This window comes from Nematostella vectensis, chromosome 5, assembly GCF_932526225.1.
Source record: "Nematostella vectensis chromosome 5, jaNemVect1.1, whole genome shotgun sequence".
Lineage (NCBI taxonomy): Eukaryota > Metazoa > Cnidaria > Anthozoa > Actiniaria > Edwardsiidae > Nematostella > Nematostella vectensis.
In genome coordinates this window covers 4,894,549-4,921,700 of record NC_064038.1, presented here as the reverse complement: position 1 = coordinate 4,921,700, position 27,152 = coordinate 4,894,549, and the positions used below count along the sequence as shown (strand labels likewise).

At 41.1% G+C, this 27,152-nt stretch overlaps 3 protein-coding genes and 1 non-coding gene across 8 annotated transcripts; 1 reads left to right on the top strand and 3 right to left on the bottom strand.

The window, feature by feature from the left end:
• The first annotated feature begins 628 nt into the window (after positions 1-628).
• On the top strand, positions 629-18,862 carry LOC5509170 (fibrillin-2). The gene is made up of 8 exons (XM_001629671.3): positions 629-836; positions 10,887-11,149; positions 11,242-11,356; positions 11,751-11,873; positions 12,188-12,313; positions 12,575-12,813; positions 13,817-14,015; positions 18,096-18,862. The coding sequence occupies exons 1-8, from the start codon at positions 740-742 to the stop codon at positions 18,275-18,277; spliced, it is 1,344 nt and encodes a 447-aa protein (XP_001629721.2). The 5' UTR covers positions 629-739; the 3' UTR covers positions 18,278-18,862.
• Positions 3,764-8,733, bottom strand: LOC116616143. The gene has a single exon (XM_032378055.2). It carries the CDS (start codon positions 8,417-8,419, stop codon positions 7,439-7,441), a length of 981 nt encoding a protein of 326 aa, XP_032233946.1. The 5' UTR covers positions 8,420-8,733; the 3' UTR covers positions 3,764-7,438.
• Trnas-gcu lies at positions 13,226-13,307 on the bottom strand. Its single transcript has one exon. It is a non-coding gene; the product is annotated as a tRNA-Ser (tRNA).
• Positions 18,007-25,719, bottom strand: LOC116616144. Of its 5 annotated transcripts, none has more exons than XM_048727884.1 (4): positions 25,573-25,719; positions 20,202-20,455; positions 19,634-19,741; positions 18,007-19,140 (listed from the first exon to the last, which is right to left on the bottom strand). In XM_048727884.1, the coding sequence occupies exons 1-4, from the start codon at positions 25,586-25,588 to the stop codon at positions 18,931-18,933; spliced, it is 588 nt and encodes a 195-aa protein (XP_048583841.1). In that variant the 5' UTR covers positions 25,589-25,719; the 3' UTR covers positions 18,007-18,930. The 5 variants fall into 5 exon arrangements, with proteins under 5 accessions (XP_048583841.1, XP_032233950.1, XP_032233949.1 ...); XM_032378059.2 differs by having other exon boundaries at positions 20,202-20,452; positions 25,193-25,716; XM_032378058.2 differs by having other exon boundaries at positions 25,193-25,713.
• Between the last annotated feature and the right edge of the window lie 1,433 nt (positions 25,720-27,152).

Here is a 27,152-nt window from a genome sequence, read left to right as displayed (position 1 = left end):
GGGTTAAATAGCTTTCGGCGTAACCTGGTTAGTTTGCTGCATAGCTATGGAGCGAATAAATAATTCATAATGAGGATTACGTAGTGAGAACAAAAGGTGAAAACAACAATCTCTTGAATACTGCAAAGAAATACATTTTTTTCAGGCATTTTTTTTTTCTCGTTTCGCGCGTCACAAAAGGCTGTATTCCAAGTTCACCAAGAGAAATTGAGAACGATGAAGAAAATAAACCTGCTCCTTATAAAACCTCCAAAACAGAATAAGATGAGCCATTTCTCAACAAAAAACATTTTCATTAAACATCGCTTTTACTGGGATACCTGTGGTCGCAGCTATGTGTTTTTTTTTATTACGAAATACACCCCGACCTTACACAAGCCTTTTTCTTACACGAAGTTTCATTTATGTATTTGGCAGCAGAAAGGCCAATTGTCAATTTTATTACTGCAAATTATATAGCCTTGCTTTTTATTTATTTCTTTATGTTACTGTGTAAAATGAAGTTTAGTCAGCCCACAGCTTGTCTTTAGATTCTTCTCCGTAATAATTGCAATAAGCTTACCCCTATTTTAAATATGTGTAAATACATAAAGAAGCGTGTGAAGTAAACTTGTGAAATATTTTGTCATCTTCATGGGAGATTGAATGCCAAATGACTTTTTTAATAATTAACAACATTAGACAAGAATTCTATCAAAACGGGACGTAAAAAAGTTCTTCTAAGTTTTTTTTACGGTTTATGGAGTTTCCCTGTAAAAAGATGGGGAACATATTACAGATGAAAATCCAAGTGCTCATAATATACGCGTGTTATGCTTATCATGTAGACGGATTGGGTAAGTACAACAGATACAGCATATTATCTTTTTGTATATATAAAAAAATCAGGAAGGTTCGTTTAAAGCAGAAAGTGTACTCCTTTCTGTCGAGATCACTTCATCACTTTGTTAAGATTGTTTCGGGCGTCCTTGTATAGTGGAAATCCTACCGATATTTTTTTAATGATTTTCGATGCAGTTATTATTTTTGAAGGGAATTAACGAGGTGATGTTGTTAAGGTATTAAGGCCCTACAATAGGTCCTCTCAAGTTTAGAACTGCTTGCAGTATTAGGCAAATGCTTGCATACTTGAGATACTCCTATTACTTTTTGCGCGCTGTGATCGAACGCTCGCGGTAGAATAAGGATCTTGGGGAAAAAAACGCTTCAACCGACAGGTGTGGAGTTTATAGGCGTTCATAAAGAGTGCTCGATACACGCATGTAGAGCGGGATATCTTGATGTGTAGAAAAAAAAACACGCAAATTACTTTTTCATCCCTACAAGCCTGTTTCGTGTTTTATATAAAAAAAAATTCAGCCAAAAATTGTCGTTTTTGCCAAACGCGGTCACTTTCATATAAGGTAACTAATATATTCCTTATTTGGAAAAAACTGCATGATTCTTGTAATTTTTAAGGTGACCGTACCGCAGGTGCTTCGTAAACATTATGACTTGTAATCAGAAGAGAAAAACACTGACTGTGACCATCTTTGGTAAAAAAAAGGTACCGGAAAAGAAACCAAGAGTCCTTCGTACCAGTCCCTCAAAACGACAACGTTTTCTTCATATGGCCACTCATGAGGGTATTTATTGCGTAATCGTTATCATTCGCTTATATACAGATTATGTACATAATTTACATAAATAAAGGAGCGAAATTTAAATTGGTTTAATTGTTGCGTAGCAAGTCTTTGGGCCTATTCGTCATATCAAGGAAATTTAGACAAAAATTGTCGTTTTTGACCAACAAGGTCACTTCCATATAAGGGAACTAATATATTCCTTAGTTGGGAAAACTGCACGATTCTTGTCATTTTTAAGGTTGCCGCAGGTGCTTTGTAAACTTTATGAATTTTAATCAAAAGAAAAAACAGTGACTGTGACCATCCTTGGTCAATGGAGAAAGATTCCTCGGTACCAGTCCCTCAAAACGACAACGATTTCTTCATATGTACTAGGGAAAATGTTTGTTTTGACATTAAAACTGTCATCGCTTGCAGGAAACGTGTGCGAATTCGATCAACCAGAACAATTTTTGTCGCAGCCGAAAACTCTTAACTAGGCCAAACGTCAAATGGCGATGAGTTTTGCAAAAGTATCCCAAGGAAGCTCTGCAAAGAGTAGTTTTTACTCTCTGAGTGGAGTAAAAATAACTCCCTGAAACTAACAGTGTATATAAAAAATATAGGAAGGTTCTTGTAAAGGATAAAGTGTACTCCTTTCTGTCGAGACCACTTCTTCACTTTGTTAAGATTGTTTCGGGCGTCCTTGTAGTGGGAATCCTACCGATACTATGATTTTTGATGCAGTTATTATTTTCGAAGGAAATTAACAAAGTGATGTTGTTTAGTTTAGAACTGCTTGCAGTATTAGGCAAATGCTTGCATACTTGAGATACTCCTATTACTTTTTGCGCGCGCTGTGACCGAACGCTCACCGTCGCAAATTAAGGATCTTCGGAAAAAAACGCTTTAACCGAAAGGTGTGGGCAGACCTCAGAAATAATGCGTGAGTTTATAGGCGTTCATAAAGAGTGCTCGATGCACGCATGTAGAGCGGGATATCTTGATGTGTAGAAAAAAACACGCAAATTACTTTTTCATCCCTACAAGCCTGTTTCGTGGTTGCCCACTGATGAGGGTATTTATTAAGAACTAAACGTTACGTTATCGCTTATATACAGATTATATACATAATTTACATAAATAGAGGAGCGAAATTTAAAATGGTTTAATGGTTGCATAGCAAGGCTTTGTGCCTATTCAGGCCCAACGGCCCCACAACTGCCGAAGGTCCCCTTTCGGTTCCTAATGGACATGCTATTTGTAGACAAAATTAAAAAGCATAAGCTAGATCACTCTGGTATGTAGCCAAATCCGACAATAAACGTCCCGTGAAGATACTTCAAAGGCAAATCCCATGTTGTTTTTTCTGGGGTGATCAAATTTTTATTAGAGAACTCATCCCCCCTCCCACCCCCGGAAAAATTTGGACCACTTTTTTGGATTTCGCCCCCCTTCCCCCCTCCCCCCCCCAAAAGAAAAATCCTGGGTACGGGCCTGCTATTCGCACTAGGGAAAATGTTTGTTTTGACATTAAAACTGTCATCGATTGCAGGAAACGTGTGCGAAAATGCGTTCAACCAGGACAATTTTTGTCGCAGCCGAAAAATCTTAACTAGGCCAAACGTCAAATCTGACAGGTTTTCAAATTTACCCAGCTTTACCGGCAGAAGTTGTAGCTCTTGATATTCATAGAATGTAAGGCGATGAGTTGTGCAAAAATATTCCAAGGAAGCATTGTGCTCAAACGTAAACAAGCTCTGCAACTCGGTTTTTACGCGCGAGAAATCCAACTCTACTTTTGATTGACGTCTGGGTCGTGTTCGGTTTTTTGCTTGACCTCTTGTGCGAATGTGATTTACAAGCCAATCGATCGGCCAGGACACGGCAAACTCGTATAATGTTACCAACCAACTCGCTACTACCAATGTTCAACTCGCCACCGGTGGCGAGTTGAACCACAGATAGCCCAAGCTTTGTCAATGAGTAATTTGAACCAACCGGCTCATATAGAATTCTCTCTACCACTTTCATTGACGAGAAGTACAGTATAGTGGAAGTGATAAGAGGGTATAATAAATTTCACCGAACAGCGCTAAAACGGCCCCAAATGCGCTCTAAATCTCTTAAACGTGGAAATAATGGACGACTACAAGTACTACATCACGTTGGATTGAATTTATTAAATTTTTATGGAAGAATACTAGCATAAAGTAAGAATCAATTATCGTCCCGTGGGTTGTGTGATTTTTTAGCCGGTTAGTGATCTAAAAACACCAATTGACACGTTTTAACGCTCTTTCATGAGCTACAAGTTAGAAGCGATGGCTATTATAGCACCCTAAAATATAGCGAGGTAAACAAAAATCTGGTCATTCTTATTTTCACCCCTAAAAGATACCCAAGGCTCCAAATTTACACCCTAAAAGATACGACGATGATCCCCGTCCGATGGATATAGGGAGTAACCCCCTCGGGGTGGTGACTGTAACGTTGTCGTAGGAGACTTTACAAGGCAAGAAAGAGAACTAAAGGTTTAGGTTATTTCTGAGCTCCTTTTACTGTTTTAATCTGTGAGCTCCTACACCCCGAACTGCGGGTCCTATTACAATATGATTGTCTCAGCTTAATCACACAATTAATCACGCAATCAATGGGAGTAGTATTACAATTAACGTCACATCTCCCTCTCCATAACAAAACTCGAATAAATGCTATATACAAATAAAAAACTTTCAAAGTTCTGATGACAATTACTGGAATCGAACGGGAGGCTTCACAACCCTTCCACTTCGCGTGACGACAGGGGCACTAGCTGTCTCTTGCGTTGCTGTGGGCTGCTCCTGTTGTACCTCCCTTGGGGTCTCGCTTGTTAGTGACTGCGGTAACCCTTGTGGTGGAGAAGGAGGCATAAGTCGCTCTTGCGGTGGTTGTAACGGTTCATCCGTTGGAGGCTTCATATCCTCTTGAGTTCGGCGAAGATGCCGTCTGTTTCTGCGGAACACTCTGCCATCCTCAGTGCGTACATTGTACGATCTTACGTCCACCTTTCTTTCTACATGTGCTTTAGTCCAGGCTTTTCCTCTGCCAATTCCTCTTGGTGGCTCTATGCGCACAACATCACCAGGCTTCAGTTCCTTTAACTCCTTTGCACTTCTGTTATAATAGTAGCTTTGCTTAGCCTTCTGCCCACTGATCTTTTGCTCGACATTATCTGGAATCTTAGGGTTAAGCAGTCGAGTCGACGTTGGCAACAGTGTTTCGGTTCTCCGACCAAAGATTCTCTGCACTGGCGATGAGTTAAGACATTCTGATGGAGTATTTCTCCAGTCGAGCAGAGCCATGTAGGGGTCATTCTTTAATTCGAAAGCTTTCCTCATCAGCTTCTTGGCTATTTTAACGGCATTTTCTACTTTGCCATTAGATTGAGCGTAAGTCGGAGAACTTGTAACATGCTCGAAGCTGTAGTGGTTTGAAAACTCTAGAAAATGTCCCGATGCAAATGGTTGACCATTATCAGTGATCACTTGGTCTGGTATACCGTGCCTTGCGAAGTGTGCTTTAATTTTTCCGATTACTTCTTTTGCAGTCTTAGAGGCCAACCGGTCAACTTTAAAGAAACTTGAGTAATAGTCAACACTAACAAGAAAGTCTTTATTGTCAAGTTCAAACATATCTATCCTACCTTTTCCCATGGTCGGGATGGTATCTCGTGGCAGATCATTGGTTCTTTGCCTTGCTCCGCTTGGTATGTATTACATGTGTCACACCTTGCTATGTAATCTTCGACTGCCTTATTCATACCTGGCCAGTAGATACTCTCTCTCTAGCTCTCCTCAAGCAACCTTGAATACCAATGTGGCTAGAGTGCAGCTTCTCTAACATTTCGTCTTTCATAGATGTTGGCATAACGAGTCTTTCACCTTTGAAAATAAGCCCGTTTTGTAGGGTGAGCTCATCTCTAAAAAGAAAGTAGTCCCTGAGACAGACTTGTAGGTCGTCTTTCGCCAAAGGCCAGCCTTGCCTTATCACTGCCTTTAACTCCCGCACCACATCGTCTGCTTCTGTGGCGCGCTGGATCTCTGCCTGCGTCTGGCTTGAAACTGCAAGGTATTGTGCCATGTTAATTGACTCGGTATCTTTCTCGGTTTCACCTCTCTCTTCTGCTACTCCTGTTGGTAGCACCTTATATGCTCTGCTTAGAGTGTCGGCCAGTACCATTTCTGTACCTTTCTTATAGCTCACTTCCAAGTCAAATTTTTGAAGTCTCAGCACCATGCGTTGGAGTCGCTTAGGGGCGCTAATCAGGCTCTTCTTAAATATACTTTCAAGCGGCTTGTGGTCTGATTGTACCTTCACTTGTCGGCCGTAAACACATTGCTCGAACCTCTCCACTCCGAAGACGATAGCCAACATCTCTTCTCAATCTGCGCGTAGTGTGTCTCCGTTTCCGTCATGGAGCGTGATGCATACGCCACTGGCTGGCCATGTTGCATCAGGCAAGCACCCAAGCCTCTGTCAGATGCATCACATTGAAGCTCAACACTATCTGTCGGGTCAAATAACTTGAGGACCGGTGTCTCAGAGATTCTCTTCTTAACTGCTTCGAAACTGCGCTCCTGGACGGAATCCCACTGGAATATGTTGTCTTCCTTGAGTAGATCTCTCAGTGGTGCTGTGACTTCGAATAGATTTGGCGCGAAACGTTGTAGGTAGTTGACCATACCGAGGAGTCGTTTCACATCTTGCTTGCAGGTCGACGGCGGCATTTCCTTGATACCTTGTAGTTTTGCTGGGTCAGGCTTTAGACCATCAGAGGGGATCACGTGACCCATAAAGTCTACCTCGCTGCAACGGAGCTTCAACTTTTCTTTGTTTAACTTGACACCCTTCTAGCGGCATCGTTGAAGTAGGGCTCTCAGTTTCGCGTCATGATCAGCTATTGCTTCCGCTTCAGTGTCGCCGGCGCCAAAGATCAGTATGTCATCAAAGATGGGCATTACTCCGTCTAGACCTTGAAGTGCGTTGTCTAGTCGACGTTGGAATTCTTCAGGGGCAGGGGAAATTCCAAATGGCATGCGCGTCCATCGGTATCGTGACCATGGGGTACCAAACGTGGTGAGGTAGCTACTCTCTTCGTCAAGTTGGACATGCCAAAAACCGTTTTTTGCATCAACGACAGTAAACACCTTTGCATTCGTGAGCTTTGCTAGCAAGTCGTCGATGACAGGTAGCGGGTATCGGTTTCTCTTGAGAGCCTTGTTCAGCGGTTTGGGATCAATGCACAAACGTATCTTACCGTTACGCTTCACAGCCACTACCATTGAAGAGACCCAGTCAGTGGGGACTTCGACTGGCACTAATATCCCCTTATCTACTAGTCTGTCCAGTTCACGTTTAAAGGGTTCTCTAACCGCAAATGGGACTTTACGGACAGGCAACGCCACGGGCGTTACTGTCTTGTTGACTTTAAGGTGAAGTTTTTCTTGTAAAACGCCATCACCTTCGAAAACATCGCCAAACTCACTAACTATATCTTGCTGAGTGGATTGGAACTCATTGACTGACAGGATATTGTCGCTGTTAATTGTCATGAGCTGAAACTGTTGGATGGCTTGCGCGCCTACTACTACAAGCTCGAGTAATATTGCGTCCTCATTCTTTGGGTTCACACTCTCGATCTTCACCGTTCCTATGGGTTTCAACTCAGTCTTATTAAACATTTGAAGGGTTTTGTTGGTTTTCTTTAATCTGGCGTGCGATGGGTCATTGAATATCTGGACGTATTTGTCTACAGGTAGAATATTAACTGTCGCGCCACAATCTAGTTGAAATTAAACTTGCTCATCTCTTAGTTGCATTGAAGCAAAAATCTTACGCTTACATTGCGCAGCATTGACTGCGCCTACGGATTCCACATAGAAAAAATAATCATCACTTTCATCCGAAAATTCTTCTACCCCATGCACTGGTCTACTTCTGGGCTTTTGCCCCGGCTTTTGTGCGAACTTCGGACTCGCCGTGCACATCGAGGAGCCCGAGAAGTGATTGGCGGTACCACAATCGTTGCATTGTTTCATCCAGGCTGGACATAGTTCCTTCTTTTTTTGGTGTTTTTTTTTTAAACAAAACTTGCAATTGATTGTGGGGTGTTGTGTGTCGCGCTGGCCTTTATTCTGCGGGACGCCTGTGGTGCGCTGGGGGCGGCGGTACGATTCGACTGCGCTAATATCTTCGCTCGTTATGTCCTTAAATTGCTTAGCGGTAGTTTCGTTAGCTCTGCAGATGTTAATGCACTTCTCTAGAGTAAGTTTACTTTCGGCTAATAGATTCTTTCTAGTGGAATTATCGTTGATCCCCAGGACGATTTTGTTCCGGATCAAGCCATCAAAATTACATGTTTTGGCTAGAGGGCGCAAACATGTCAAGTATGAATCAAAAGACTCACCTTGATCTTGCTCTCGTTTATTGAACACATACCGTTCGTAGGTTTCATTAGTTTCGCCGATGCAGTATGCCTCTAATAACTTTAGAACCTTATCGATATCCTTCTGATCGGCTTCGGATTCAAACGGCAACCCATCGTAGATATCTAAAACATCTGGCCCAATGCATGTCAACAACGTAGCGACGCGGAGAGCTTTACTCTGAGTATTAAGACGAGAGGCGATCTCGTAGTTATCCCACACACGCTTGAACCTTTTCCAGTTTGAGCCAAGGTTCCCCTTGAGTTCGAGTTTTCCCGGCAAAGGTGTACTGGATTGTATAAACTGGGGATGAGAAGCAGCTACATTTTCATCCTCGGTATCCGGCATATTCCATACTCGAAGCCCAGGCAAAAATACGGCGAGGAAATCCCGATATACTTAAAAACTAGTAGAGTACCAACGCACAATTGAACAGACTGAGTTGTACCACTTCTGACGCCATGTAACGTTGTCGTAGGAGACTTTACAAGGCAAGAAAGAGAACTAAAGGTTTAGGTTATTTCTGAGCTCCTTTTACTGTTTTAATCTGTGTGCTCCTACACCCCGAACTGCGGGTCCTATTACAATATGATTGTCTCAGCTTAATCACACAATTAATCACGCAATCAATGGGAGTAGTATTAAATTAACGTCACAGTGACAATAGGACACTAGCTCGTTGCACTTGTTTAAAGTTGACAACTTGGTTAGGTGAATAACTATTTGTTCTTCATTGAGACAGAGATTGCACCTTTTACTGGAGCTGTTGTAGGAGGAGTGAAATGATAAGATGCGCCATGAAATAAAGTGCTCGATGATGTTGTCCTTGAGGTTCTATATCTGCTTACTGAGTTCAGTAAAGTTTCTGTTTAGCGTGCTGGATTACTGATGATTGGAGGCAGTTTCCGTCAAGAGGGCACGTGTTCTTTTGTCTGCAGTTGCATGTCTTATTATTGGCGATGATGGAGGCGAGGCTGTCAATGGTTCGGTTGTCAATGATGAAGTGATAATGCGCTTGTTGTGGCGGTCGATTATCTGTTTGGTGCTGCTCATCGAGCTGTAACTTATCTTGATGGTGTTTCTGTTGAAGATTTTTCTGAGTTTTTGGTCTTTCGGGAAGTGCTTGTCGATGAGAAAGAGGAATCTGTGGCCGATGTTGGTGCTTGTGTTCTTGCTAAAAGGAGGATTGCACCAGATGATGTTGTTGCATATATTTCGAGGAAACGCCGAAAAGTATTCGGGGGATGCCACTTTTCTGTCCGTTTTCAAATTTCTGGATTTCCTGGCTGTCTGAAAGAGGCGGGTTGTTTTCTGCATTTTTACTGCTTCCAGGCTTTTCGCTTTCTACTTTTTCCTCCGGGTAACAAAAACTCACTTTTTGAGTGTTTCTCGGAACTCAAGTCGTTAAAAAAAGATGTAATAGTAATAGTGTTTAGATTTCATTTAATTTTAAGTTAAATGAACAAAACGCGCTGCGAAAAAATATCAACAGCCAATTAGCGCGCATGCCATCCTAGCCCTATAATAAATATATGTTATTTATCAGATAGGAGGTCCGTATCGTTAAATACGGTGACCGAGTATTTTCAAGGCAAAGGTCACGGTATTTCACGATTCGGGCGGACCCTTAGCTATAAAATAAAAATATATTTATTTGGTTCCTTAATAAAATTTACAACTTTTTACCACGGGGTTGGGCAGCCGAAGGAATAGTATGGCAAAAGCATAGAATTTGAAGATTCTTTAATAAGAAATTACCCATGTTTTGGCCGCCAAGGGGGAGTGCGCGCACCCTCCTGTGTACTCGCCTAGAGCTTCCGCTCGCAAGAGGCGAGGTTTCGATTCTGACTTTTGTTGATATTTATGAAGATTTTGTTTGCTCTGATCATTCAATATAGCTACAATTTGTATTTCCACACAACGCTTTTAATCCTATAGAAATACAGAATCTCCAATAAAGACATTCTCTTAGTTTTGATCAACAATTTTATAAAATAATTTACTCCTGATCTGCTGATTGATTTGTCGTTTTCAATTCGAATTGATCGTAGAAATGTCTCTGTTCGCGACAATAAAATATATGGTTATGCAAGTGAATTCCTAGAGTGTCGTTTTTCTTTGTATGAAGAGACGATTTGCTGCTTTTTCTATCCCAAATAAAATTTCAGCAAACTTGAAATTGTCGCGCGAGTTGCAAAGGTCGTTATGGCGGGAAATTGTCAAAACACAGGGAGTTTGAAGAAGAATTTCGGTGAATTCAATGATTCTAGATGAAATGACAAATAAAATGCCATTTTTATTTGGAGATCTATAAACTCTGTAGTAAAGAGCCAGTTCTCGATGGCCAGTTTATTGAGGTTTAGAGGCGAGCGGTAGAGAGTCAATGTTAACCGTCACGAATATAGCGGCCGCATCCTTGTGTCACGAATGTGGGTTGAAGCAGCACTACATACGATCACGAAGCAAGAAAGATTGCAACATCAAGCACGCAATGGCAGTCAATAACAAGTTATGGCAATCCATGGTAATCAATACCGAGTCATGGCAGTCCATGGTAGTAGACTGCCATTGACTGCCATGGCTTGCCATTGAGTACTGAGGCAGTCCATCGTAGTCAATGGCAGTCTACTAACATAAACTAGGGTAGTCTATTGTTGTTATCATTATTTTTTTGCATTTGAAAGGTTAATTTATGTTTGCCATGGGGTATTTGACAAGCAGGAGTAACGCCCCTAACAAAAACTTGAATAAACTTTTGTTTATTTATTATTTACTGTTTGATGACTACTGGATGACAGCTTCGTTTTCGTCATAGATGTATCCAATCCTCCTTGTCGGATTCTACCTCTTCTCCTTCCTACCACTAACACGAGCCTCACGAATCACGTGATAGCGAACATGACGGTAACAAGCGTGGTCAACTGCGGCACGAAATGCTTTCTGAGCCCGCGATGCATCTCAGTGAACTATCAGCAGTTATCCGATAACAAGGTCACGTGTGAACTAAGCTCATCAGATCATCTCCAGAACCCGCTTGATATGGTCCCTCGTCCAGGATTTTCATACCAAGGAACCAAGGTAATTATATGCAACATCATATTATGCACCCCGCATTTATTAAATAGCTGTTTTACTGTGGCTATTTTTCTTTCTATTTTATGGTAAAACAGAACGGCTGTTCTTCGAGCCCGTGTCCTGTAAACACCACGTGCGTTCCTGGCCCAACCCAAGACACCCATACCTGCGCCTGTCCAAGTGGATACACAGGAGTTGATTGTGAAAACGGTAACACGACCACAACATACGATAACATACCCGCCGAAATATTGTCCCCGTTTTTACTGCTGAAGGATCCCTATTTGCTTCACAACACAGGCATTCTGGTTGATAAACTTAATCAAAATGATACCGAATTATTTGTTCCCTAATATATCCGTTTAGTTAAGAGCAGGCGCGTACACAGGGGGGTGATTAGGGTGGGCGCGCATTCCCCCCCCTCCCCCAGCCCCTTCCCGTGGAGGCCAAAAGTAGATTATGTCTTATTAAGGAATTTACAAATACTATGCTTTTTCCATATGATACCTATGACTGCGCAACCGCTAAGCGCCTGAAGAGACAAAAAAAACCCTTACAAAAATATCCTATTATACACGCAGTTATAGTGGGATTTCTTCTTTAGATGTAGACGAGTGCTCAGATGGTCAGTCTCCTTGTCATGTCAGCGCTAACTGCAGTAACACCCTTGGCTCGTTCACGTGCACCTGCAAAGATGGATTTACCGGAGACGGACTCACTTGTAAAGGTTAGCTTAATTCCAGTTGAACATTGGGTAAAATAATCACAATTTCCAGCATAGAGATAGCGAAATTTGATCATTTGAGATATCAAGATAATAGCAGAATCACTTCTTCAATATTTTTTCACCAAAGTAAGGATTATTTATCTTAATTTATCATAAGAGCATTGTTTGCTTGCTTGTATACCCAATGTATGCCTGTTTGTACCCCTATTTTTCTTTTTTCCTTTTCAAATTTTGAGACCAATTTCTTTAATAGAAATCATTTAAGGCAAAAAAAAACAAAAAAGACCATAGCATCCACCTCTCTTGTTACACAGATGTCAACGAATGCCTTCGGCCAAATGCCTGCCACGTGAACGCCACGTGCACTAATACTATTGGCTCGTACAACTGTAGCTGTCAAACATTGCACCACGGAGACGGCCACAGCTGCCTGCTAAAAGGTACTGTAAAGCAAAGCATTGATATAAGAAACACGCATTTTTATACTTGAAGAGGGCCCTCCTGTTTTCGTAAAATCAAAAATCTTAATATTGCGAAATATGATTTACTGCCCAACTCGGCTATTATTATCGGTATTTTGGTACAAAAAAAAACGGCTATGATTTATCCTAGCTCTGCTCGGCAATTTTCCTGTGATTTATCTCGATATTTCAAATTTAGCTCTAAACCTCTCCTTGTTTTTTTTTCATTTTTGTCAAAAGGAACCAGCTGCCAGGAAATCCATAGTCGGTTTCCACACTCTCTTGACGGTATGTTCTACATCGTGGGTAACCATGGTTACCCATATCTGGCGCACTGTGATATGACGTCATTTGGAGGTGGATGGACGATGTGTTACACCAGTAGCGCCACCGCGCCTTCACCTATAACGGAAGTGACGTATGACCCAATATTTCCTTATGGAACCGACGGCTACAAAACTGACTGTAACAACATCTATGTGAGTGACACAAGCTAACACCTAAGAGAGAGCCTAAAACAGTCTAAAAACAGCTAAACAGTCTTAGGTGGATTTTTTGGGGGAGAGAGATTAGGGGTAATGAAATAAAGAAAAAGCATGGATGAAACGATTTTCAGTTCAAAAGTTTATGGTTATGACCCGAAAGTGGGTCGGTGTAAGAACACAAGAAGGGGCGATGAATATATCTAGATACTTGATTGAATATGATACTTGCTTTTATGATCTTATATGGGTTGAGATAACTGTAACTGATTGGTGACTCAAAATTGCAATCGTTTGTTATAAGAAGTGGCTTCAGCGTTTATCTTATGACAGTGCCTGGTGATATCTTCTTAAAAAACGAATCAATTCGTAGTTCATAGTTCTTCTATGAACTTCTAAAAATATTTTACGACGAGGGTAGGATTCGAACCCACGCGTGCAGAGGACATTGGATTAGCAGTCCAACGCCTTAACCACTCGGCCACCTCGTCATATCCATTTGATAGATTATCATAGATTATGCCTGTATTATACACAACATTTAAAAGATCTAAAAATTATTTTGACGACGAGGATAGGATTCGAACCCACGCGTGCAGAGCACATTGGATTAGCAGTCCAACGCCTCAACCACTCTAATATTACAAGAAATTCTTAAATGTCATCAAGGTGCCAGGCATCGAAACACTTTCCACAAATTCAAAAAAGCGAGCAGCTTTAGTAAGAAATACTTTAGGCAAACTGCACTAAGAGGTCACATGGCTTTCTGAGTTTAAAAATCCCGCCAAAACAGAAATGGCTGCAGCCGCCACGTGACTTTCTGGCCGATTCGTAAGCGCGGAATCAGTTGTTTTTTGTTTCTGTTACATTTTGCCGCCAAAAGCCGGAAGACACACAAGTTTGCCACCCAAAAGATCACGTGATTTCTTTAGCACAAGCTTATTGGATTCCTTCTGACCAGCCATACATCCTTTATAGTATTCCTTTCTATCTTCCCTAGTTCAACGAGGTGATGTTTGTACGCGAGGATGCTCCACGTGAAAAGGCGTACTTCAGGCGCCAAGACGGCGCGTCCATGATGATCTCGTCTAGCCTTGGCGATCGCAGTCTCGCGCAGAATGGCAAATGGGACAGCCGTGCATTTGCACCCACATCCTTTACCTACCAGCTACTTGTATGCGACACCTCGCTCTACAAAGGTACGGAAAGTTCTTTAAGTAACCTCCGCAGGCACCGCATTCGGAAAAAAAGAGCGGGCTACCTGAGGAGATTTGCGGGGAAGTAAGAGTGAGGAAGAATTAGAGGGAGAGAATTGCACTTCCAGATTCCATTCGACTAGGTATAATAAAAAATGCTCGCAAATAAATATGCCTGTGCTCTGGAACCTAGGTGCGTTAAATGGGAATGGGGGTGGGGGGTTGGATTGGGGTATACGTATACGTTATAACGTTTGGCTGGATTACCATGCACATCAATATGTCTTTAAAATGGCTATAAAAATATTTTTTTAATAATTATCATTAACGAACTTTGCATAATTGAGTGCACACAATTGCATTTTCTTCACATTCATTTAAACTATTCGACAACCAGGAATGAAAAATCTATTTCCATTTGTGCGTTGATACATAACAATAGCACAAATAAAATTCCAATAATACGAGAACTCGCAATCAATACAGTGAACGAAATATTCATTAACATTTTTATTACAGCATGTGCAAACAATGGTATTTTGTGAAAGTCATTTGCGTGCTTCTTATAAACGTTAGCGCCTCCGTACAAACAATAAGCCCTTTATGACAAACAATATCCTATAATAATTATTCAATTACTTCTCGTTTATTTGTGCCCTTATAATGCACTTACATTTAAAATAAATGATACTAGCACTAAAAATTAATATTTGATCATTTCGCCGTTTTAACCCGGGCCCAAATACAGAAACAAAAATGTTGCCGCCCTACAGTCCGTTTCTTAACCCTGTAGAGCAGGCAATAAGTTGTTTGAAAGCAGCGATAAAGGGAGATATTTCACGGCCTCAAATACAGGCAGAAATAAACAACAGAGATTAAGCAAGGAACAGAGGAGTACCATTAGGTATTTATCGCACAAATTTGTTGCTGGAAGCGCTTCAACGAAACATCAACACCATCACACAGCCAAAATGTGCCGAATGGTATAGGTTCACGCAAACCTATCTACCACGCTGCCTCAACGGCGAAATGATCGAAGGGTGATTTTTGAGTACTCCTTTTGCTGTTCATTACCAGGAAATCTACATTCATTTGCGGCAATTTACGATAAATAACGCGAATATACATTCATTTTCGTCATAAAGCGCTCATTTGCGTGAACACAAATTTTATTAGCGATATTTACATCGCCAGTAACATTCAATCGCAAAGATCGACAGTCATTCGCGCCTTTCGTCATTCAAAGGCGAAAAATGTACTTTAATCTGCGTGCTTATTCGATCATTAACAACAAATCTATAGACAAATGTGCGAATTGACAGTCATGTGAATTTAACTTATATTTATTAGTGTTTATTGACATCTTTAACAAAAAGAGTGAATTCAATTGAATTTATAGACAACCATTTATACGAACATGACATAAATTAGTGCGATTATACAAACATTTAGACGTTCTTTGCATTCATTAACCAACAATCTTTTTTCAATAAAACAATTCTGACAAAAGGTTATGCAACCCTTTCCAAACAAATAACTTTATAAATGTAGACAACATTGTACAGTTTTTTTCTGTTCGGCAATACTGTACAGTTCGTGCCATTGTTCAGTACTGTTGCAATGCCTCCAAGAAATAGAATCCCCTTTGAGCACCGCGAGCGAATTATACGGTCATTCGAAGATAAAGAGGAAGATTATCCCCTGGTGGCGGACACATTGGGGGTCAACCCTTCCACAGCCTGTGGTATCGTTGCTAGATACATACGAGAAGGGAGAATTGAAGAAAGACCAGGAGGTGGAAGAAATAACGTAAGAGTAGATGACAAGATGAGAGACTGTCTAAACGATAACATTATCGACAACTGCCTTCTTACTCTCAGCCGTATCAATCAAGAACTAAGAAGGACTAAGACTGCCCTTGAAACCAAGGATTCACGACCGCACGGTAGCGGGAACGCTAGATGGCATGTTGTTCCATGTAAAGCTGGCAAGGCCCCTCCCAGCGGAAAGGAACAGGCCTGACGTTCTACAGAAGAGAGTAGACTACGGCAACTGGTTCATGAACCGTGGTGTCGTGCATCATTCGGTCTTTGTAGATGAATGCGGCTACAATATCTGGACCGCAAGAAGTCACGGGAGGGCGAGACAAGGAGAGCGAGCCTATAGACAGGTCTGCTGGCAGCGTGGGAGGAACATTACCGTAACAATGGCAATATCACCAATCAATGGTCTTGTATTCCACTCGGCAATTATTGGTGGCGTGAACGCACAGCGGTTAAGCGACTTTCTTACGCAGGCTAGACTTAACCTCGACCCGGACGAGATGTCGCCCCATGACAGGTTCTCCAATAGGGTTCTGGATTCCGGATCCTAGTGTGTGGATTCCGGATTCCATGTGGGTTTTTTCTCGTGGATTCCGGATTCCAGCAGCATGGATTCCGGATTCCATATCTCATTTTTTCATGGATTCCGGATTCCATATCTCATTTTTTCATGGATTCCGGATTCCATATCTCATTTTTTCATGGATTCCGGATTCCGGATTACCTGTCATGGGGCGAGAGATGGTGATATTTATTTACGATGGAGCGCCACCACATCGCAACCCTGACATACCCGGGCCCAATACAGAGCTGAAAATGCTACCACCCTACAGCCCCTTTTTGAACATTGTGGAGCAGGCAATAAGCTCTCTTAAAGCGGCTATAAAAGCTGACATCTCAAGACCAGAAGTACAAGCCCGGATGGGAGATAGGGGTGCGGCTAGAGACCAAGGCCTTGCATTGGGAGTTTTCCGTACGCGTTTGCTTTTGCAAGCTTTGCAGCACAATATTGGTACTATTACCCCTGCTAAATGCGCTCAGTGGTACCGATTCATGCAAACATGTTTACCATGATGTCTGAATGGTGAGGTGATCGAGGGCTAATGCAAAGTGCAGCGAAATGCTCTATGTAGAACTTTAACATGACTCACCTTTATTGAAAATATATTTTTCGTTATTGAATGTAAAGAACGCGCAAATGCTTGTATAAACCCAGTAATGTATATCATATTCGCGTGAATGACTGTCTATAAATGCTATTGAATTTCACTCTTTGTTATAATAAATATGTGTTGCACGCAGTTGACTGTCAATTCGCCTAATTGTTTATCTTTTTTTTGTAAATGGTCGAATGAAAACGCACAGATGAAAGTATATTTTTCGCCTTTGAATGACGAAAGGCGCGAATGACTGTCGATTTTTGCGATTGAATGTTACAGGCGATGTAAATATCGCTAATGAAATTTGTGTTCACGCAAATGAGTGCTTTATGACGAAAATGAATGTATATTCGCGTTATTGATCGTATATTGCCGCAAATGAATGTACATTTCCTGGTAATGAACAGCAAAAGGTGTACTCAAAAATCATCCTTCGATCATTTCGCCGTTGAGGCAGCGTGGTAGATAAGTTTGCTTGCTTGTATCATTGATTTTGCATGTATGTGCATTATTAGGGCACAAATAAACGATAAGTAATTGAATAATTATTTTAGGATATTGTTTGTCATAAAGGGCTTATTGTTTGTACGGAGACGCTAACGTTTGTAAGAAGCACGCAAATGACTTTCACAAAATACTATTGTTTGCACTTGCTGTAATAAAAATGTTAAAGAATATTTCGTTTACTGTATTGATTGCGAGGTCTTGTATTATTGATATTTTGTTTGTGTTATTGTTATGTATCAACGCGCAAATGAAAATAGATTTTTTATTCCTGGTTTTTGAATAGTGTAAATGAATGTGAAGAAAATGCAATTGTGTGCACTCAATTATGTAAAGCTCGTTGATGTATTTCCTTTTAGTTCGAATGATTTTACTTTCGCTTAAATGACACTACATCGGCGTAAATGTTTGTAATTTTGGCTAAAATGAATGCGTATTTCTCGGTAATCAGGTAATGAAAAACAAAAGGTGTAATAGGGAGCTTTAAAATATATTTTAAATACAAGATTGAGTTTATTTGAAGTATTTATTGCCTAATGTAATCCGTGTTATTCTTGAAGACGCCATAATTGGACGTTCTTTATTTTTCTCGTCAGGTTTTCATCTCAGCGGACTGTATAACACGTGTGTGAAGCTATGTAATCAATGGTGCGGTGATTGGACGACACCCTTCTTCCGGTCAGCGGCATTTTCAGACACATATCGATACCCGGATTTTAATCAAAAACTTCGGGAAGGTCGTACCCAAGTAATCAGCGTGGGAATCCGAGTGCACTAGACAGTTCAGTGGTCACTTAAAGGGGCAGGCTCATCGTAGCTACCATGCAAACGTCTTCAGTGTCATTAGAGTAAAAAAACATTTGCGTATTCTTAAGCCCTGGCCATAGTTTTGATTCATTTTGAATGTTGACGACACGTTTACCAGCGAGCGCTGCTGTTGAACTCTATCGCGCATGACAAAACCCAAACTAGCCTAAAATTGATATGAAATCAGATTTATCGTCCCCGGGGAAACAACCTTTCATTGACACGGCAGAACAAAATTAGTAAAAAAAAAAAAAAATAAATAAATAAAATAAAAATGAATGAATACAGAAGAGGGCACTAAATTGTGGGGAACTTTGGCCGATAAATGATAAGCACACAACTGTTATAAAGGTACTGTGGTATAGGCCTTTTCAAGGCTGGCTATATGATCGTCGAGTCTATCAAAATATTGTTCGCGTTTGTGTAAATGAATTTCCTTAAAACAAGAAATTCCCCTTTTGTAAACGGTCGTTTTGCCATAAACACTATAAAGTAGAGCATCTACAGGACAGGATTTTTAGGTATGGTAGAAGCAATAAAGCACTGTAAAAACAAACACATTTCCCTCTTCTATTTCATGGAGAGTCCCCCAGTTTCTCGATATACGTTAGCGGTCCTGCTTTTTCATGATATGGAACCCTGTCTGGATGACCGCCGGCTTCTTATAAGGAACGGTCGGCTGTAGTGTGGCGTCGACTTAGTATCGCCAAGACACACGACAATCACGACTATGCGAAAGCGATTTCTTTTGTCAGCGTCCACAGTGGAAAGCTTGTAGACCGGCATGCCTTGCGGAGAAGTATAGACGGAGTCGAGATCAACGGAGAAATATTGCTGAAAAAAATGAATTGACTGTTATGGCCGGTGCCTTAGCAGGCCTCGAAATATTGGGAGGGGGGCACAATACAGAAACATTAAGCAGATACTGGCCAAACCGATACTGGTTTTCTTGTAATTTTTGAAAATATTGGGGTGAGGGGCACATGCCCCCAATGCCCCAACCCCTGCTACGGTTCTGATGGCTGAGATGTTGTGTTAGAAAATAAATGAAGTAGACAAAAAAGACGAAGGAGGAGGAGTAAAAAATAAAATTATGTTGATTATGAAGAGAAAAAAAGGGCAGATAAATATGATGATATACAAAAAGCAAGAGCAAAAAGAAGATGAAAGAGAAGATAAGAATGTCGACGAGGAAGCGAAAAAAAGGCTAAAAAGAAAAGGAAGAAAGGGGGTAAGAAAAAGCATGAAAAAAGCATAAATTTAAAAAGAAAAGAACTAAAAGAAGAATCGATAGCATGGTTTACGCCAAATAAAACAGCCGTGGTACCTTGTCTACTGTGGCTAGCTCGCCCATCTTAACGGTGAGCGGTACCCTTCCGGTATGATCTCCACATAACATGGCGGACTCTGGTGCTCGTTCCACGTATACATGAATCTGCAAGAGACAAACACAACATTATCTTCACATTAGCTGAAAGGAATAGGTGAAAAAGCTTGGGAACTCTTATGGTTATCCGTCATTGTCGGGAGGGGGGGTCGTGGTGGGAGGGGGGGTGTTAGTGTACATACTTCTTGTCTTTACAAGTACATGTTTCAGTTCAAAATTTCCTTTGACAAACATTGGCTAACAATAGCCCTTTGATTAATCACCGATGAGGGTCCAAACAAAAACAACTCTGTGACAGAGTAATATATTTCCGGTAGGTTTTCCGTACAAAGCTCTCCAGACTGCTAAAATTTTCACCAAGTCGGTGGAATTTTCTAGTACTAGACAGTCAGAATTTTGTTTAATGTCTATTATGGTTGAGAGAAAAAATCCCAACATGTGTACAGTCACTTTTCCCGCCAAAAAGAATCCAAAGACGGTTGCGCGATTCGCTGTATATCAGTTTTACCTGCTGTATCTGCGCATGAAATGTCGCAATCATGCGGACCCGCGAATCAATCAGTCGCTGCTTAGACTCCCTTCCCACACGGCTTTGCGCCTTCAGGTACACTTGCTTTAAATTCAGGAATTGGACTCGAGGACAAAAGGACTGCGGGTGGGCCAGGAATGATGGGGCAGTCGGGGAGGTGGGGCTTTGGGTGGATGGAGATTGGTCTGATCCTCCAGGTGACCAGGCACATTGGTCTGGCGATTTTCGCTCTTCTAGGAAAAAAATAGAGAAATTCAGACATGTCTAGATGAAGCTCTAAATACAGGTTAACAATACCACTTTAAATTCAAATTATTTCTTCGAACTCTCCTTCGCACGATATCTTTTAAATCAACCCTCTAAAAACGGCTATAGTTCATTGGTTTTTAAATCTTTTTTTTACAAGCGCCTGAGAAATGAAAAAAGTATAAAAATGAATTACGCGGCCACTCGATCACCTTCCTGCACCCTTCTGAAGGTCTAAGCTTCTAGATCTTTCTAGATCCTTCGGTCCTCTCTGTTGTGTAGTGGCGAAGCTGTCCCCCCCCCCAGCCCCCCCTCCAATCTATTCTTTCCTTGCCGAGTTGAATCATGGGTAACATGATACACATAATATAAAAAAAAAACATGTTTAAATGGGTACACACAATTATAATAAATTTTCTCCAACCAAAACATTAATCTTTATAACACCTTTTTATGGATTGCAACATTAATGACAGGTGAAACTTTAATAAACACAAACAAGTTAAGGAATAGCATATATATTCTATAAACGCATACGCTCGATTATTAGCCGAACATCACACGTCGACACAATAGAGCTTTGAAAACGTACTGTATACGCCGTGTCTTCTGGATCATTCTAGTCTTTACACTGCGCATAACTTTACCAAGGGCACTCGAGACTTGACGCAGACGCGTCGCGCTACGTGTGACCTTGAAGATCTCTCTCGCGTTCAGCATTTGAAGTTCAGCATTTGGGTGCGTTAATATGAATTTACGTGAATATATTCGCGGTGTTTACCGCATTAAAAAGAAACAAGCCTATACAGAGCTTTACATTCAAATTGTAAAGACGTTAAATGTGCTGTACTTCTGTTATATAGGACGGCACTTCGTTGATTTATCTGGAAAATGTTGAGGGCTGTTATAGTCTTCTTCGCAGCCCCCAGCGGTCGGAGTCACACAGGGGAGCGCTGTGTGACTCCGACCGCTGGGGGCTGCGAAGGAGACTAGGGCTGTTAGGGTATTGGCCGAAAGATCTCGAAGGAATTTGTTTCGTATTTATATGTAGATACTGTCTACGCAACCCGAATTCGTTTTTTTTAGTATTTACAAGGTTAGTCTGTTTCGCACCCCTTTAGGTAATATTATTCTAGACAATCCTTCACGTCGATTGCAAAACATATTTGTGTTAACCTTTGGCATTTTGTCCTTGTAATTTAGAGCGTATTATTCTACGCCGCGCACGAAGTTGTTACGTACTGTATGAGTTTGCGTTTTCATATCTTCTGTGTCTAACAGTTTTTTTGCTGATTGAATTGTCGTTATAAAAGTCATGTCGGAAATTTAACAATAGCTAGTTTGTGAAATATGTTGTTGTTTGATCCATTTTTTACGTCTCATACAGAACTATGTGACAGGCTTAAAATCGACAAAACCTACCTCCGTGTTGATTATGTCGAGTTAAGACGCACGCTAAACATGGACCAATTCCCATTTCCTCTTTCTTAAACATCAGTGTTTGGAAATATGAAAAGTGCGTCTTCTTCACAAAGCCACCAAAAGACGAAAACTCCATTAGTTGTTTCATGATTGCATCACTCGTACCTACTCTTTGACCAAACAAATTCTGAGAAGTGTAACTAGGCGTTTGGCTCTTCTTTACGTACTGATACGAAGTGGATAGGAAACTAGCAAAACCGTTCGGAAATCCCTTGCTATTTGTACACCAATCGCGGTAGCTTATTGGCTGATTCCTGCGTATTGAATGATAATGGTTACCGGAAACGTGGTGACACGCCGAGAGGTCAAAAGGCCTTGATAATAAACTGAGTGTGGGAGTGTCCGGAAGAGATTTCTAGCGGAAGTTTTAAGCATGACGGACAATAAAAACAATAATGACAAAGAGGATTGTCTGTAGGGACTGAAAAGTGAAATGTATGAATGAGCGTCTTGCCTCGACGGGTTGCACCAGACTCCCATGAAGAAGGGAACATTAGAAGAGAAGTATCAAAAACTACCAACTACGACCAATAAACGTGCTCCATGTTATACAAAAACCCTTTTTTTATCTTAACGAATTTTGAAATAAGCACCTCCCCGTATAACTTCAAAAGACTTCGCCGCTCGAGCATTTTCGATACCGTATCTTATAACAACTTTTCATATCCCGCATTAATTGTATTAGAGTAATAAAACAAAATACACCCAAACTTTTTACGAGAGCGCAAGAAGGGCAAGTAGTCTAAAAGGCTTTGTTTTTACGCACCATTTTAAATTTCTGTTCTCTTGGTTCTAAAAGCCGGGGTTCTTGTGAATCGATAAATAGGTGATTGAGGGATTTAAAGCCGCATATTCACCAGTTTACTTCCGGCCGACTTCGTAACGATCTCCGAAGAAAACGGGAAAAATATTTAAAAATTGTGAAAACAGTGTGTCTAGTGGAAGTTTCTTTGAGGATGTGACTGATAATTTAGAGCGGATGGCCTGTTAAATATCTCGGATTTTAATAGATTCTTTTGGCTCCTAACGGTTGAGGTTTCCGTAGGCCCTCCGGAAATAAACTGGCGGCTTTTAAGTAGCGTTAGCTTAAAATTAAAAATAGAAGAGAATGTGACTTTACGCTCGAAGAAAGGATTCACAAAAGACTGTTTTTCTAACGTGGGGTTCCTCTTCTGCTGATTTTTGTACTCTTTGCGATTATTGTTCTCCTGTCCTAAAATGTTTTGTAGGTGTTTAATATAAAATAAGCCTTGCAAAAGCTCTAACGCTAAGTTCAGACACATTTTTTTAATACGCATGGGTGGTTTTCTTTCTAATTCATTTTGCTAAGACTTCTAGATCAAACAGACGACAATAAAGAATTTGCTGTCTACACATGTTATTTTCACACATGTCGTCTGTGACTCGTTTTGCTCGCGCTCTTCAAAAGGTTGATTACTAACAGCTTGGTACCTCAAAGAACTTCCCTTGCCTTTGAGACCAAGCACCTCTATGGTGGCCCATCGTTATAATAGAAAAATCACGTAATATTACAGAAATAAATATAAAATAACGCAAAATAAATTTGATTTTTTTTATTTTAATCATAAAAACTAAAAAAAGAATAAAGTAAAATATGAATGCTTGCAAAATGAGAGAGAATATTAGATCAAAGATAAATAAATAAATATAATAATTTCAATTTTCAATAAAAATAAAAAACATTCCAAAACATCGAAAAATATCCATTGAAAAACATCATCGTAAAACAAGGTAAAAAAGCCCTAAAAAACTTCAATAAACAAAATCGAAAAACGATATAAAAAAAACATTGAAAAACAACATTGAAAAAACAACACGTGAAAGACAACATCGAAAATTGTTTTCTAATGTCTCTACGTTCAAGACTGCACAGCGGCGTAGCAAGGATTTTGAACTGGATGGGACCCAAAAGGGACTTTCAAGGCATTTTCTCCTTTATTTTAGATTTTAGATGTTTCATACATTTACTTGGCTGCTAAAGGGTGGGGCATTGACCAGCCCCCCCCCCCCTGACTCGCCCCTGCTGCAATAGAAAGAATGGAACTAAACCGTTAACTTTCTGCAACATTTAAAAATCAGCATTGAGCGTATTCAGCTTGTTGCTATGGAAGAAAAAAACAATCTACTGTAGCCTCCACCGCAGGCATCTAGTATTCTAATGAATTGGGGTTCCTGTGGCGAGTTGAACCGGAGCCGGAGAAGAGGGGAGATCGCTTTTTTTCACTAACCCAGGCCCCCACTCCTTCTTAAATATGCTACAGGAAGCCTGAAATCGAAAAAAAAAAGCTTTTGCCACTCGAAAGGCTTGCGGAGGAGGCTCAACCTACTGTATGCTGCATAAAAATAACAAAAAATACAGCAATACAAGAATAAGGCAAAATGTATTCACAACAGGAAGCAAGTAATCCCATCTCACGAAGACCAAAAGAGCCAATAGGAGCTAGACGAAAATGTACCGGAAATCTCACTATCAGAAACACCAGGCACGAGGATGGATTCGTAACGATTCCGGAAACGATGTGTGACCGAGAGCGACCCGAGATGAGTGATCGGCGTTTACTTCCTGCCTAACCAAAGGTAGCCCAGTCCACAAGACGCGACACGTGGCTTTTTTGTAATAAAATGAGGGTAATTTAGTGGTCTGGATGAAGAGCGGATTTGAGAGTACGGACTTTCTCGACAGCAGGATAGGAGGAGCTGAAGGAGGCACAATGCACGTTTACAATGTACTATCAGCTCTCCGCTATGGTACTACCTGGATTCACGCTTGAGTTGTCGATTTTAGTTAATTATAATCATATTTCGTTTCTTAGTTGCCTTATTCATTTTTTTTAATTATCTTTTTTTTTCGGTACCTAAGAAATAAAAATCCATCTCAGATGACAAAAGCACTTGCCCTTTCCTTCCATGGCTTGCAATCATGGCCTTTATTTCACCCAGCCCACACTCGTGAATAGAAAAAAGGCTGCGTTCTTTTTTAGCACTCAATGGAATAAAGATAAGGATGATTGGTAACGGTATTTACGGTGCTCCAAACTGCGAAATATCAGTCAGAAAAAAAGGTACCAAGGCTCAAATATAAAAAGAAATTAACTACTAGCGTGATATCCGGCGATGAAATGTCAGTCAATTATATCCCATATCCACCGTACCCACACTTAAATTGTAACGAGGTAAGGTAACATGTGTTCAATAGAAAAATAATGATAATACACACTTACCTTGCTCTTGACAGCTAGAACTACACAAATGCGAATTGTTTCCAGGATACGAGAAGTGGGACATCGTCCAAATCAACTAAACGATACTACACTAAGCCCGGGCCGACGTGGGATATTTTATGGAAAGACCCAAAATTTATAGTCTGTTCCAGTTATAGTCTGTTCCAGTTATAGTCTGTTCCAGTTATAGTCTGTTCCAGTAAGGTCCTGTGCTGTAGTCCCTTTAGCACCTTACATTGAGACGATGAAAGTCTACAATGCCTCCAGATGGCTGTAAGCTTATGGCTTAGTGAATTCGGAGTTGTAACATGGTCCATATAAACACAGGAAGAAACACCAGGACCTCAGGGTGTAGTCCAAGCAGCAGGGTGTACACTTACTTCCCCTTGAGTACATGACGAGCTGTCTCTAAAGAGATGTTTTGGAAATCGTCGGATTTCCGACATGTTATCGAGCGCTTCGCGTTACAAGCCGTTTCATGTTTCACTCCTGGATCAGCGAGGACGGAAGTGATAGCTCCCGAAATCTTTGAACGATATTGGATCCGGCAAACCTTAATCGCCCGGAAACGGAAAAATACCTCTTTTTATAAGTGGCATTATTAACATATGAATATAATCATATACATATATAATATAACAATCAGCTAAACAATTGTTTTTTTTTATATCATTTTTTAAACAATATAAATTTGGGACCAAAACTACAGTTGTTTATCTCCTAAACCGAGGTTATTAGATAAGCAATGTAAGAATAATATATGAATCTTTAAGATAGCCAATTTATGTTATTATACATAAATACTACGCTCTGGCCTCACGGCAGAAATGTCCTACAACATTCAGTGATTCAGAGCCTTAGAATACCTGCTCTTCTGCTGAGCAATTTTAAACTCTTGATTATTGCCAGTGTTAGCTCAGCTCAGTGCGGAAATCATCACCTACTCCTGGTGACCTTCTCGTCACGGAGAGATGAAGTCCTGCATTCTAAGTCCCGATAAAAATACCCTTCCCATGTCACACTTCATGCACAGGCTTTCAATTTCAGGCGTGTCACACGTCACGATACGCACTTAACACGTCACGAAACATAAACAAGCTTTCCATGTCACGCGCGTCGTCACACATCACGATATATACAATAGCTTTCCATGTCACGCGCGTCGTCACACATCACGATATACGCTTCCCTTGTCACTAAGGCTTCCCTTTGCGCTAAGGCCTCAACAACCGCCCCCCCCCCCCCAACTCTGCAAGCTCAGTGTTTCTTACCCCCCTAACTCTGCAAGCTCAGTGTTTCTTAGCCCCCCCTAACTCTGAAAGGTCAATGTTTCTTAGCCCCCTAACTCTGCAAGCTCAGTGTTTCTAACCCCCCTAACTCTGCAAGCTCAATGTTTCTTAGCCCCCCCCCCCTAACTCTGCAAGCTCAGTGTTTCTTAGCCCCCCTAACTCTGCAAGGTCAATGTTTCTTAGCCCCCCCCTAACTCTGCAAGCTCAGTGTTTCTTAGCCCCCCTAACTCTGCAAGCTCAGTGTTTCTTAGCCCCCCCTAATTCTGCAAGCTCAGTGTTTCTTAGCCCCCCCCCCCCAACTCTGCAAGCTCAGTGTTTCTTAGTCCCCCTAACTCTGCAAGCTTAATGTTTCTTAGCCCCCCTAACTCTACAAGCTCAGTGTTTCTTAGCCCCCCCCTAGCTCTGCAAGCTCAGTGTTTCTTAGCCCCCTAACTCTGCAAGCTCAGTGTTTCTTTGCCCCCCCCTAACTCTGCAAGGTCAGTATTTCTTAGCCCCCCTAACTCTGCAAGCTCAGTGTTTCTTAGCCCCCCAACTCTGCAAGCTCAGTGTTTCTTAGCCCCCCCCCCCCCTAACTCTGCAAGCTCAGTGTTTCTTAGCCCCATTAACTCTGCAAGCTCAGTGTTTCTTAGCCCCCCTAACTCTGCAAGGTCAATGTTTCTTATCCCTCTAAC